At 35.1% G+C, this 14,901-nt stretch overlaps 1 protein-coding gene across 1 annotated transcript in view; it reads left to right on the top strand.

Annotated features, from left to right (window-relative positions):
* Positions 1-14,156, top strand: part of LOC143234164 (E3 ubiquitin-protein ligase MARCHF8-like) — a 34,530-nt gene extending 20,374 nt beyond the window's left edge. Inside the window, exons 2-3 of the mRNA XM_076471292.1 lie at positions 6,045-6,335; positions 9,729-14,156. Coding sequence (XP_076327407.1) covers positions 6,045-6,335; positions 9,729-10,325 — 888 coding nt within the window. The 3' untranslated portion in view covers positions 10,326-14,156. The remainder of the gene's footprint in view (positions 1-6,044; positions 6,336-9,728) is intronic.
* The last annotated feature ends 745 nt before the right edge of the window (positions 14,157-14,901 follow it).

The raw sequence follows: 14,901 nt of genomic DNA, 5'->3' as shown, positions 1-14,901 counted from the left end.
ACCTAACTTAGAATGCCGCATGAATCAGTTAAGGTCCCACACGAGCAAAATTATTAGGAGAGTTAATGGCATTTGCCTGCAATGTTTAGTTATTGTAGTAACAAATACCTCAAAATATTGTTTTATTTTGAAATATTAGTCTAATATTCACAATCTGATGATATTAGAAAATACAACAAGGAAATATAGGAGTAGGAAATCGTAAAATCTTTAACTATCGTCTACATGTATTTGATTTAGGAGAACCGAATTATTGGAAAGTCTTGAATGAAGTTTATTATTGGTTAGCTTAAATATTTGAATATTAGAAGATTTGAAGTTCCGCACCCTTTTCAGTTGCGAACGCATTATAAGCGTGACAGTCAATCTCATTATTTAGCCTCAAATCGTACAAATCTTTTGTGTATGGAAGGTAAACTGAACGGCGACTTTTGTTCTGACCAGAAGTTTATAAAAAGGGGTAACTAAACCTGAACACTTTGTACAGACCCATCGAGCAATATAGTTTACTAGGTTATCTTATTTTTTGGTTTGTTTGGTCTTGGTTTGTTTTGTCTTCGGTTTTGCTGCATTATAATTTAAAATAATTTTCCTCTTGCAAACACATCTATTTCGTAAAAGCTACTCATGTACAGGGCATGCGTTCTGCATATAGTAATTAACAATTTGTTAGCCGTCCTGTGTCTAATTTAGCAGTGTAAAACTAGAGGGAAGGCAGCTAGTCATCACCACCCACCGCCAACTCTTGGGCTATTCTTTTACCAACGAATAGTGGGATTGATCGTAAAATTATAACGCTCCCACGGCTGAAAGGGCGAGCATGTATGGTGCGACGGAAATTCGAAATATTTTATTTTACAGACTGTTTAGTGATTTTTCTATATAATCTTACCACTAATGTTGACGTTTTGTTGTCGACCAATGATGAATTTGGTGATTTATAAGAATTTCCGTATTCAATAGAAAGATAGAGATGTTAAAATGAATTGTTAATTTTTATCGCTCTGCAAATAAAATAAATCGACATGTGTAGATTTTAGGAAGTGTAAGAACCTTCTATAGCCAAATTAGTCGGCCCTCAGTAACTAAATGGTAAAAATGAAGACTTGTAACACTAAAACCTAGTTTTGACAGTTAGCTTATTGTGTAGTTTGCGCTTAACAACAAACAAAACTAATAACCCGGTTTGTAACTTAATAATTATTGTAATAATATATGCCGATGTAATTCATGTTTGGTCATTTTTATGCTTGATATGCAATTGGGAAATATAGTCTTCAAAAAAAGAAACGCAAAAGGCAAAATTTGAGACATATTGTTAACAAGTTTATTCCGGGTAGTTCTGTATGACATGTGTGAAACTTTGCACATTCACTGCTGAACATCCAAAGTCTGCAAAGGCAAGTCCACGCTCACTAGTTGAAGTTTAACGTCACTCAACGTCAATAACGAGTATGTCCCCCGTGAGCATCAATAACTGATTGGCATCTCCTGCCCATGGAAGCAATGAGATGACGAATTACATCCTGTGGAATGGCTGTCTACTCAGCCTGCAAAGCTGCTGCAAGCTGAGGTGGAGTCTGCGGTTAAAGTTGTCGCCGTCGCAGACGTCGGTCCAACTCGTCCCTAAATCTAGTGATCTGGAGGGCCAGGGAAGAACGTTGATGTTGTGGTGTCTCAAGAAGACAGTGGTGAGTCGGGCTGTGTGAGGACGGGCGTTGTCATGTTGAAAAACGTCGTTGACGTTCACCATGATGGGTTGCACATGGGGCCTAAGAATCTCGTCGACGGTTGCGTACGGTCTGATCGGAAATCCTACGCAGCCCTGGTAGGGTTGAGGCAGTAGACGTCGCAGTGGTAGTCCTATCCCGAAGGTGACGTAACCGGATGTAGCGATTTTGTGCGGGCGTGGTCACACGAGGTCTGCCAGATGGTGGACGGTCACGAGTTGATCCATGTTGTTGGTGACGATTCCATAGCCTTGTGATGGTGCTTGGGTGGACATTCACAGCTCTGGCAACATCTGATCGAGATTCGCCTGCTTCCAAGCGACCAATGGCGTTGTTGCGTTGTGCTTCAGTCAGTCTTGGCGTAACTGTATTGCGTGTCGGTGGCTTAACACTGAGCTATGGAAACCGAGAACTCGTCACTTTTATAGGGATTTTGCACATGTTGCACTTACAGAACATGCAGATCTCTCAAACAAATTTATTGGACACAATTGCGTTTTGGCGAAAAATCCTATGTTTTCCTCCGTTTTCAAAGTGCACAACTTTTATTGTCTTTTTGGTCTGACAATCATTGCTTTAACACGTGTAACATCACATACTCTGAGCTTGTAACGTTATTACATATATTTCTCTTTAAAATAAAAAAAATATCCCTTTTGCGTTTCTTGTTTTTTGAAGAGTGTATTTTATGGAAAACAGAATTAGTTATTAGCATTTGTATTGGTTCTAAATTCGGTAACCAGTTAAGAAATGGAAAAACCGAATACAGAATATATAGCAGTATAAATAAGAAGAAAAATGCTGGAACAAATCACGAAACACTTTAACCGTAACATGAATATAAGTCGGACATGGAATCATTGATATGGAAGTATTGGAGTATTGAAGCACGTGTTTTGTTTTGTTTTAATACGTGAACTTATTCGGCTGTTGTCGACTTCACAAAGTATATACTGCCTAAAAAATTGATTCCACGATTGTTCTGTTGAAGTGTCACTGTCATGTGTATCGGATAAAGGGCGTTTTACGTACCATTGTTCTTACCAACTAATTTCATGGCTTCATAATGAGAGAGTTTGTTTGTTTTTTTAATTTCGCGCAAAGCTACTCAAAGGTTATCTGCGCTAGTCGTTCCTAATTTAACAGCGTAAGACCAGAGGGAAGGCAGCTAGTCATCACCACCCATCGCCAACTCTTGGGCTACTCTTCTTACGAAGGAATAGTGGATTAAGCGTCACATTATAACGCCCTCACAGCTGAAAGGGCGAACATGTTTGATGCGACAGGGATTCGAACCCTGGACCCTCTAATTACGAGACTAACGCCTTAACCCACCTGGCCATGCTGGGCCGTCTATCATTTGCATGCACGCCATTTAAACTACGCTTTCTTGAACGCATTGCATCTCGAATCTATAAATCTTGGTCTATTAAAAAAAAAAAGGTAGGCAGACAAAGAAACTTAAGTAGGCTTAACTTTATTTAACAAAATCACACGTACAAAACTTTAATTAATAAAACTTCATAAAGAATAATAAACAAAATAAAGTAATTATTTATAATAATATGCAGAGTATGAAACAAGTGTGAGCTTCAATGTACAATACCGTTTTATGAACTCGAACAAAGAAACTCGCAAAAATGAAGGATAAAAACTAATGTTCACCAGTGCAGTCGTAAGGTGTCGCACAGGCTGCGAGCCTTGAGATACTGCAATAGCAAAATAAAAACATGTTTAAAAAAAAGAAAGATGAAATAGCACAGGGCCCCAGGCAGTCGGGCGTCTTCTTTTTACTTTAATGCTGCTACTGACAGTCTAAACAGGTTAGCTTTTTGTTACTGGTAAAGGAATAACACAATGTAACACATTTTGTTCCTGAATAGTATGTGTTATTTCTTAATTGCTTATGTTGTAAAAGTACAGAAAATGGTCATTATTCCCTTCAAACTTTGCTTTTGTGACCTGGATATATAAAAACGGGCAAATTTGCAGTTTCATTTACATAAAGTCTGAATAAAACAACATATGAATCAAGATTTACATGTATTTTATATTAAAGTTATACAAAAATGAACAAATATGTTTAGAAGTGAGTAGTTTTTCGAGATTTGCGACTGTAATGTAAATCACTTTCACGTATCAGCTCCCAAATATAGTCTCCCATCATGTTTTCGTTATACGCTCCCAGGTCACAAAAGGAAAGTTTGAAGAGAAAAATAGGTCTTTTCCATATACTTTAGGTATAAGCAACTGGGAAATAACACTTTTATTCAAGAACAAGTAAAAATGTTGTTAAATAGTGTAAATAAAATGAATCGTGCATTTTAATCAATCTTGCAAGAAAGATCTGATCCAGAGGGCAAGAAAGTGCCACAAAATTAGTGAATAGTGCACTAAGAAAACAAAATAATATTTTAAAGTATGAGCTATTAATCTACAACTAATATTCTAAGGTGTAGAAACAGATTGTTGACCGATCTGTGTTCCGTGTAAGTTTTTAACAGTTCCTCAATACCAGTTATAAGCAGTTAAATCTTTAATTAGCGTTCATTACATATAATTTCAATTCCAAATATTACTTTAAATAAAATCATACTGAGGTTTATCAAATGCTGTCAATTCTGAAAGCGTATTGAGTAATCCAACAAGTTGAAAATACTGATTAGCCTTTTCCAATGGTAAATTGATTTGTTTGTTTTTTTGAATTTCGCGCAAAGCTACACGAGGGTTATCTGAGCTAGTTGTTCCTAATTTTGCAGTGTAAGTCTAGAGAGAAGGCAGCTAGTCATCACCATCCACCGCCAACTCTTGGGCTACTCTTTTGCCAACGAATACTGGGATTGACCGTCATATTTTAACGCCCCCAGGCCTGTAAGTTCGAGCATGTGTGATGTGACGGGGATTCGAACCCGCGACTTTCAGATTTTGAGTGCAAAGCCTTAATCTACCTGGCCATGCCGGGCCAAAGCATTTTATATATTTGATCGTAAAATAACGTTATCTACATTCATAGATGGCGCTACGTCCTATTAAAAATTTGTTAAACTTTTTGTGCATATTTCAGAGCGTGTGTTAATAATTAACCACCACTGTTGTAATAATGCATGAATTATTTTGAAGTCTCTACTTCAACAGCTACCAAAAGACTAATATGAAGAATCGTTTTTTTAGTTATACCCACTTTCCACATTAACACGTGACCTTTAAACTTTGACCAAGAATACAATTTTGGGGCCAGTGACCTCAATTAATTAATCATGTGATATACTGTAGACAATGAAAACGGGTAACGGAAAACACTGGTTGTGCTTTAACTTTGACCATTACATCTTCTACAAATTCACCCTGACCATCACACAGTGTATATATACCATGTTTTAAGTGTGTTCATACTGAATCCTTAAAGCTTATACAAAAAGTTTGGTCAGGTAATAAAATACACTGTAATAATATGTTATATTTTGTGAAAGTTAGGATTTTTGTTTTATTTATCATAGCATCAACCCCCACATTTTTGTGAATGGCTTCATCATCTGGAACAGAATATTTTAGTTTGTAACTGATTCTATAAGAGTTGCTTTTAAATATTAGCTCCTACTGTTTTAGGTCTATTTTCCTTATTGCAGGTCTACAACCTGAGAAAACTGTAGTCTTTCAACCTTCTTCAGTACTAGAGAAAACGCATTTTGGATTTTAAAATTAGAAAATGAAATTTTTATTTATTACCAAGGTTATTTGATAATTATTGTACGCTTCACCGTGTTTTGTATTTTCTGGCATGGGTGCTAATACCACCTGCTGCCGTTTTTAACTTTTAACTACTGACCAGAGATAAATTAGTCAGTTAGCACTATTTTACCATAAAGATTTACTGATAAATTTCCACTATTATAACACTCCGCAGAATGAATAATGTGGAATTGTAGGTAGTAATGGTGTCGCACGAACTTAAAACCAAACTCGTCAGCACCAAAAATCAAATCTTTATCACAGAACCAGTTCCATACGTTTTACTGTGAAATATTCAATACATTTCTTCTGTAAACATTAAAAGTAGTTTCAATTATCACACGCTAACTTATTTTATTAATGTTATACGCAGACCATTTTTTATTCCTAAATCATACTTCAGACTATAAATCAACCTTACTTACGTTATATAATTCATATGGCAGTGTTCCTTGTAGAAAATTAGCGGCAACTGTTTTTTCTTTCTTTTATGGAGTCAAATGTCACTACTAGAAATGTTTATATTCTCAACAAATACTTACTAGCGCACAGTTTAACCACTGTACTTTCTTTGTTTGCTTTTAGGAAGGAGTCTTTATTCCAGGATCTCCTGCAATATCTCTGATGGACCGTAGACCATCTTCTCTACCGTCCATTATTTCTGGGTCAGGAAGCAGCGAGCGAGACATCTGTCGTATCTGCCACTGTGAGAGTGACGTGAATACGCCCCTAATCTCACCTTGCCCCTGCTCTGGTACTTTAAGATATGTCCACCAAACCTGTCTTCAACAGTGGATCAAAAGCTCTAATACAAGATGCTGTGAGCTCTGCAAGTTCGAATTTATTATGGAAACTCATGTTAAACCGTTCCGAAAGGTGAGCGTAGAAAAATGTTATTCCTAAAAATTATAGAGCTGTTTAACGTACCTTGGGTAGGAGAAAATATTCTAGAGAGTGTGATAAAAGAAGTTTTACAAAATCATTTAGTGAAATACGATACTACAAATGAAAACTAAAATGGATTCTCTGAAGGGAAATCTTACTTTATTTAATGTTATAATTTTTCTAGGAAGATAACTTTTTAGTAGAATTAGGGGATGTCGTGAACTTATTGTATTTGTTCATATTCTCAAAATATTTTGATAAGATACCAGACAACTGGTTAGTTTAATAAGTCACATCAATAGAGGTTGAAGGAACACCAATAACATCAGCTGTTTTTTCTGCGTGTCCCATCGGTGCTTTCTCTAAAGGTCACACCACCACTTTATAGTACTTTATCAATCAACACAGCCCATGGGGTCGACCATAGTGAATTCAATTCCAATGGAGTCAATCAGGGCAAAACAGCAGGCAAAAAGAGGAGGGAATGTAGCTGTTACACTCTGTGCTCCATCAGAGAATGCAAGGAAATTCTATAATACATGAATGATATGCACAGTCACATGCATTTGATATGAGAATGAAGGGCATTGTTTTTCTGGAGCTGAATCACAACCACGAAAAATAGAGAATTCTTGGGACATCAAGTCAGTCACTGTGCCACATACAACTGCAGCCATAGATGTCTAACAGGGATTTCAGCATCTAGTTAGGATCAGTCATCCCTTCACATCAGTGAGTTTAAGGTGATAGAAAAACTCATCAAGTCCAGGTATAATAAGTAAAACGTCACCAAATCTAGGAATATCTGTTCAAGATTAAGAAGAACTTTATGAGAGAAATATAAATAATCTGTGAATGTTTGTTTGTTACTTTAAAGTGTGTAATAACTTCACCATTCATCATCAGATATCTGTAACAGTCTCATTATTTCTTCAAACTTTTGACATGATGTATACTTCTGTCTTCTGCTTTTAATGACTTGAATAGAGATAATCATCTTTGTTTTAAATTTACTGTGTATGAATGTCCATCTGTGACATATTTGACATTTACCGTTCTTTTTTCTGATGTCTTTACTATCTATTCTTGATGTTTTTATGACCATTAGTGTGATAAACGGCTTATTTATCAATCGTTCAACCACTAACATTTCAATTCAACTAGTCTTGCAAACTGTTACTGTTAAAGGTTTTTTGCTGTGTTTTGTCAAATGCTGTTACTGATATATAAGTGAATTGTATCTTACTAAAGGTTTGTTATAAAAAAAAAAAAAAAAACTACATTAACTGTAGACAGTTTTTACAGTCCAACTGACAAATTCTGATATATAAACAAAACGCTTATTTAGCAGTGATGACTTGTAGGAGACAAATTTTTACGCACTCTATGGTTTGAATCCAGAACGGAAACGTTAAGCGAAACGTGTGGGAAACATCTGTAGTTAATATTATTATTACCAAAAATTTTAAGGCGAGTTGGTTTCTGATGTTTTTCCAGTTTATGAACTAGCAAAGTTCTCTGTCTCCAGCACCAGAGAAAATAGCTATCTACCTTGCTGTAAATACATATGTTTAAACTGTATTTTGTACCTATTTTGCTCAATAAAAAAATTGTATTCACTGTCAAATTATCTTGTGCTTATTTTCAATTAAGACGGGTAGAAAATTTAACATTTAACTAGGCATTTTCTGCCGAACCTCTATTACAAGCGCTACTTTTATCTGTGAGGTTATCAGTGAACATGAGAACACCACAGTGTAAACTGCTTAGTTGAAAAAAAAATGTGAACCTTAAAACTATAGGTTTGGTTTGGTTTGAATTTCGCGCAAAGCTACACGAGAGCTATCTGCGCTAGTTGTCCCTAATTTTGCAGTGTAAGACTAGAGGGAAGGTAGCTAGTCATCGCCACCCACCGCTAACTCTTGGGCTACTCTTTTATCAGCGAATAATAGGATTGATCGTCACATTATAACGTCTCCTCGGCTGAAAGGGCAAGCATGTTTGGTGTATCGGGGATTCAAACCTACGACCCTCAGATTACGAGTCGGGTGCCTTATCAGCTATAGGTCTAAACACTAGTAACGAAAGGGTTGTACATATACACAGTTGCAGACTAGTATGTCTTTTTTCTTAAGTTTTCCAACAATAATCATCACGAATAATTATGTCGAGCGTGATCTCGCGGTTAGCGTGCGCAAACTGTGAATGCAAGGTTTCATGGTCCTTAAATTATCCCAATGTATAAACGTACACTGCAGTTTATGGCCGTGGGTGTGTTGTAACGTTGAAGATTATGTCCTAGTCATTCAGCAAAAGTACCCAAATGATTGACGGTAGATGCTGTTGGCTAACTATTTTTCTTCTAGTCGATCGGTTCAAAATTAGAAACGGTTATGTACTTACACTCATTCGTATTTAATGTGAAAAAATCTTAAAAAAAAAACAAATCACGAACATCAGGCTTAAGGGTTCCATTGCTTACTTTTTGTTGTTGTTGTTTAAACACTGACATCACAACGTTACGTTTTTTCGCCGCCGCTTAGATGACGAATTATGGTACTGAAAGAAATACCCTCTGGAGAATAATTTGTGGCAGACACAACATAGTTCTGAAATACTATTTTCACCCATCTCTGCATGGCCAGGTGGTTAAGACGTTCGACTTGTAATCTGAGGGTCGCAGGTTCAAATCTCCGTCGCCCCAAATATGCTCTCCATTACAGCCGTGGGGACTTTATAATGTGACCGTCAATTCCACTATTCGTTGGTAAAAGAGTAGTCCAAGAGTTGGCGGTGAGTGGTGATAACTAGCTGCCTTCCCTGTAGTCTTACACTGCTAAATTAGGGATGGCTAGCGCAGACAGCCCTCGTGTAGCTTTGTGCGAAATTCAAAAACAAACTAACAAAAACAATCAGCCATCTATGATTTGATTTATTTATTGAAGGTAACGTTAAAAGTCTGTAGTCTACCTTGTAGGGTGATTTTTGTTTTATTACGTTGGTTAATTTATCATTTAACAAGTTTTTCATGTTCAACAGCAAAACATGTACTTTAAACATGTTAATTTTCTATGATATATTTGTGCATCTTTTATTTCTTATTAATAATCCCCAGTTGCGTGTATGTGTGGACTATTTTAAAGATTAATGTTAATTATATTAAGTATTTTAGCAATTTTGAAAAATGTAAAAGGCCCACATTTTAAGAAATGCATTTGAGAAATCTTAGCTGAGGGATAATGTATCTAGTGTTGAGACAGTCGATTATGGGTTATTTTTAAGTATACATAAGAAAGTTATTTTTATATTGATATTGTAACTTTTTTAAGAATTGAAGGGAAAGTGGTGTGGTTAACCGAAAATGTGTTAATTGTTTCTTTTCAGTGGGAAAAATTGCGAATGTCTCCAGTAGAGCGACGAAAAATCTTATGTTCCATTACTTTTCATGGTATTGCCATTACATGTGTTGTGTGGTCGCTTTACGTTCTTCTAGATAGAACTGCAGAAGAAATGAAATCTGGTGTCCTGGAGTGGCCATTTTGGACCAAGCTGATCGTTGTAGCTATCGGGTTTACCGGTGGTGTTCTCTTCATGTATGTACAATGTAAGATGTATGCACAACTCTTTCAACGTTGGAGATCTTACAACCGTATTATTTTTGTCAAAAATGCACCCGAAAAACCCATGGTCGTAACAGAACTTTTGCCTTCAAAGATCGAAGAAGCTGCGAGTACAACAATTATAGATAACGTTCACTCGAAGGACGTTTCACCAGTCGAGGAATTCCATAGTTGTAACAGTGGTAGCGTTAGTGACTTGGAAGCTATTGAAAAAGACGAAATGGAGGCTGGATGTGCTAGTGATGCAACTAGCAACGCTTCTGCAAATGACGAAGACCCTCTTATTGTTACAATTGTCTCTGAAGAACCCGATAATCGAAACAATAAGTTATGGCACAATGAAGACCAGGATAATTTATGAACGGTGAGCTCAAAATAATAACGAATCGATGAATATAATAAATGAGTGTAACAAAACCTTATTCTGTGTATAACCACATAGTTTCGTGATTCGAACGTTTAATGTGATTCCTGTGACAACTGCAGTTTCGAAGAGTTTGGTAAGCATCAGTTCTCGCGGTACCCATGAGCGCATTGTGTGAAGATGCCATGAGATAAATTTAACGTATCCATTATATTAAACCATTGACATCAACTTTGTTGTCAGTTTTCCTCGAGTTATGAAATTTAAAAAAATAATGTTTAGTGTTGGAAGCGTATATGTATATGTGAACATTTGGAGAAGAAACGTTTTGTGGTATGACTATTTAAAATGCATAATTACATTGAATTTTAGTATCCTATATCGTTATTCGTGAAAATACATAATATGTACTAACGTTAACACTAAACTAGCAACTGACATTTGTCACGTGAAACTAAGTATATTAAGATTCTAGTCAATACTTTGGTGTTAACACGTTAACAGTTCTTAAACCTGGTATACGAAGAAGTATCTTGTTTGAAAAAAACTTAATGTAATTTTCATAAACTTTTTTTTTATTTTAATATTTTCACATTTGTCGAATTCCTGTAAATAACAATATTTTCTAAGATCATGGATAAAAGATTAAAATCGGATTCTAATTAAATAGATTTATTTTCTTTTTGGATTTATAAAGAGTATAGAAAGTGCTTCTCATGTTGTCATATTTACGAAGTGTGATAGTGTTGTTTTTTTATTTGTGTATAAATACAGTTGCAAACTCAATTATGAATTAAAAGTTAACATTCTTAGGGTGTTGGTGAATGTTTATATGATTTATTTGAGATTGTTACCAGTGTTTTTAATTTTACATAAATGTTGTTTGTTTTATACGTTTAGAACGACCGTAAAACTAAATTATTCTGTTTTCAGAACTAATGGGTTGTCTGAATTTATAATTTATTAGAGCAATGTATAATTAATTAATAGTCATAACAACGAAGAGATACTGATTAGTGTACAAGCTTGGTGGAAGTAGTTTAATGTAAAGACTCTAATCCGAAGTGCTTCCTCATTGGAACCACATCTAATTGTTTACTATTGTTGATTATGTAGCGGTATGCTACATTCCCAAAAATAACGTTGGACAGAAAATTTTGTAACTGTTGTACCCACATAGTGTCGTTCAGTAGAGGACAATTAAGCATATATAGGATTGTTTTGAAGATGTAATTATGTCCTTCAGTTTAAAAGTGCGACTCGGAATACTCAGTCATGGTTTAAAAATAATTATCGCCTCACTCTGTGGATAATACTTTGTTTCAGCATTTCTTTCTTTTTCCTTTGAGCTATATTTGTCTATCTTTGCTAAACGTTATGAAATGAGGACCAGCAGATGGCGATAGGATGTCATAAACGACAGCATTGGCGACGTTGTTTCGCTCGGTGCGCTTCCTTATTACTCTGTTTACAACGTTCAGCGAAAAGGCATTATTCAGTAGTTAACTTTGATAGGAAGTAACTGAAAACCCCTTTGAATTAGAATGAATTTGAGTTCTTAAATTTACGAGAAATAAACTTTCAAAATTAAAATATAAACCGATTAAAGTAATTCGTGATAACAGTTAGCTTAAAATATCTCTGTTTCTCATCTTAGTGTCTAAAAAATAAATTGTTAATATATTTGCTGTTGCTTATCGCCCAAAATCAACTTAGCGCAGAACGGCTTTTTAACTGGTATTAAAGTATCATAAACTAATCTTTGTAAAACAAAGACTTGTATTCGCTCGGACTGTTCTCTAACCAAATGCTATCATTTTCACATTGGAACAAGTTAACCAAAATGGTGGCTTATCTTGACTTCTTGGTAAGAATCATCAACTTGATCATAAAAAGAAGGCCCGGCATGGCCAAGTGTGTTAAGGCGTGTGACTTGTAATCTGAGGGTCGCGGGTTCGCATCCCCATCGCGCCAAACGTGTTCGCCCTTTCAGCTTGGGGGCGTTATAATGTAACGATCAATCCCACTATTCGTTGGTAAAAGAGTAGCCCAAGAGTTGGCGGTGAGTGATGATGAATATCTGCCTTCCCTCTGGTCTTACCCTGCTAAATTATGGACAGCTAGCGCAGATAGCCCTCGAGTAGCTTTGCGCGAAATTCGAAACAAACAAACATCTCTTCGATCAATCAATGCCCTCGTGTAGCTTTGCGCGAAATTCTAAACGAACTCGATCATTCAAAATATTTAATTCCGTTCTAATATTATTATCATTTTTCAGTATGACAGCACCATTATCAGGTTTTCAGAAAAACTACATTTTTCTTTTCACTTTATTATTTTATCAAAACTCACTTTTCACTTCAAGTAATATTATGGGGTTTAGGTTTCATTGTACTCTTGGAAACAATTGAAATTACCATACGTGATCGTATAAGTATCGGAAAAATTGTAAATGGAAAGTTTCTTTTAAAAAAAAAAATTGTTTAGTGTATGAACAAAATGAATAATTCATTATTCTTGTGTGTGTGTTAGGCCTAGAATTGCAAATGGAAAGTATAGGAAGTTTATAAAACTTTGTTCAATGGATGAACAGCATTAATGATGTGTTTTGGTTTGTTGGTTGGTGGATATTGAAAACTTTAGGTCTTTAGCTAACTGTCTTTTCACAGAGTGATTTACAGGTAGTGAAACGTTGTGAATTACTTTATCCAGTTCACCCACAAAGTTAGTAAAGGTGTTCTGTTTTCCTTTCAGAGTTCTTAAATTATTTAACTTCGTCAAACGAGTTTCCACCAACTTTACGTTACCTTTAATTAACCAAATGAAATGTTAAGTCACAAATAGAATTTTTAAGAGATTTTTTTAGAAACAAAATTTCCGCTCTAAGCCGATAACATGTCATCTAATACGCTAAAATTTCGTTTTTATAAGTTTTTCGTAAATTACGTGAATTATCTGCTTATAAGTCTGTCATGGAGAGGTCTTATGTTTACGTATTTACGTGGGAAATTTGAGTTTGTTGAGCGGGAACCTAATGAGTATTGCATTTTGTTGTTTTTATAGCCTAAGTTTAATTTTCTTAGATGCAATATTGATCTGTGCTGAACAAACGTATTCTATAATTGGTCGTATATATTGATGAGGGTAGTTATATAATCTCAAATATAAAGGATATAGAACTGCAGAAAAGTAGACCGTATTCTATTTAATGTTTGGGCGTAGACAATAAACAACCAGTACTCTGATATAATGGGGAAGTAGCCAGAAAGAACAAACGTTTAGTGAGAAGTAATGTATATATATATATTATGCTACTTTAACCGAGTCTGAACGTGAACCGGTGTGTTTCGCAGTCTTTATATATTAAACTACTTCAACCAAGCTTAAACATTAACCAATGTGTTTCGCCTTTAAGGCTGAGAATATGTGTTGTCATTTTCAAAAGAGGGAAATACGTTTTGTGTGAAAGTATTATCTTTGGAATGAACAAAATGCAAATTGTTTGGAAACGACCACTTTCCAAAAATATAAAATATATAAACAGCTAAAGTGGAATAAAATAATTAAAATTTAACACTTTATGCCAGAAAAACGTCGATTGAATATTGTATATTTTCGAACAAGTTTTGATTATTTTAAACGTAGCCGTTTTTATATGGTCAACGTAACCTTACATAATGTCATAATTGAGGTGTTATCTGTTTCCTAGTTTTTGTTTTATTTATATAAATACGTTGGTGTTGACTTATATTTTAACATTTCTTATGTATATCTTTTTTCAGGATTCAAGTTTAAAAAAAAAAGTATAATAAATTGACCTTCATATAATATCTTTAATATCTTGGTTTTAGGGGTAAAAATAAACATATTAAACATTGCTACATCTATTAATGTCAAAAGTCATTTTTAATATGCAATAATTGTACGGTAAAACAACACTTTAAAACTAAATCGCATTGTATTATTTTATACAAAATATAAGCCAGGAAGCACATAAAGACTGAAATAAGATTTGATGGATCATTTTTATTATTTTGGTTTGTTTTGAATTTCGCGCAAAGCTACACGAGGGCTATCTACGCTAGCCGTTCCTAAATTAGCAGTGTAAGACAAGAGGGAAGGCAGCTAGTCATCACCACCCACAGCCAACTTGGGCTACTCTTTTACCACCGAATAGTGGGATTTACTGTAACATTATAGAGCCCCCACGGCTGAAAGTGCTAGTATGTTTAGCGTGACGGGGCTTCGAACCCTCGACCCTCTGGTTACGAGTCCAGTGCTTTAACCACCTCGCCAGCCTTCGAGTAGCTTTACACGAAATTCAGAAAATAAACAAACAAAAATAAACAATTAATATTTTTTGTAAACACATACATTGGAGCATTAACAAAATTAATTGAATTTAATATATTTTGTGTATGCATTTTGTAAGTATTTTCTTGAAGTTGAAAGACACGAGGACCTACAAATGTCTACTGTTATTGAAATATAAAAGTCGAAGCGCAAAATATTTTGCAACGTTTAAATATAGTACGCTGATATTTATCACAGAAATTCTGCACAACGCGTCTGA

The sequence above is a fragment of the Tachypleus tridentatus genome, chromosome 12 (assembly GCF_004210375.1).
Source record: "Tachypleus tridentatus isolate NWPU-2018 chromosome 12, ASM421037v1, whole genome shotgun sequence".
In the NCBI taxonomy this organism is placed as follows: domain Eukaryota; kingdom Metazoa; phylum Arthropoda; class Merostomata; order Xiphosura; family Limulidae; genus Tachypleus; species Tachypleus tridentatus.
This window is presented reverse-complemented; position numbering and strand designations above follow the sequence as displayed.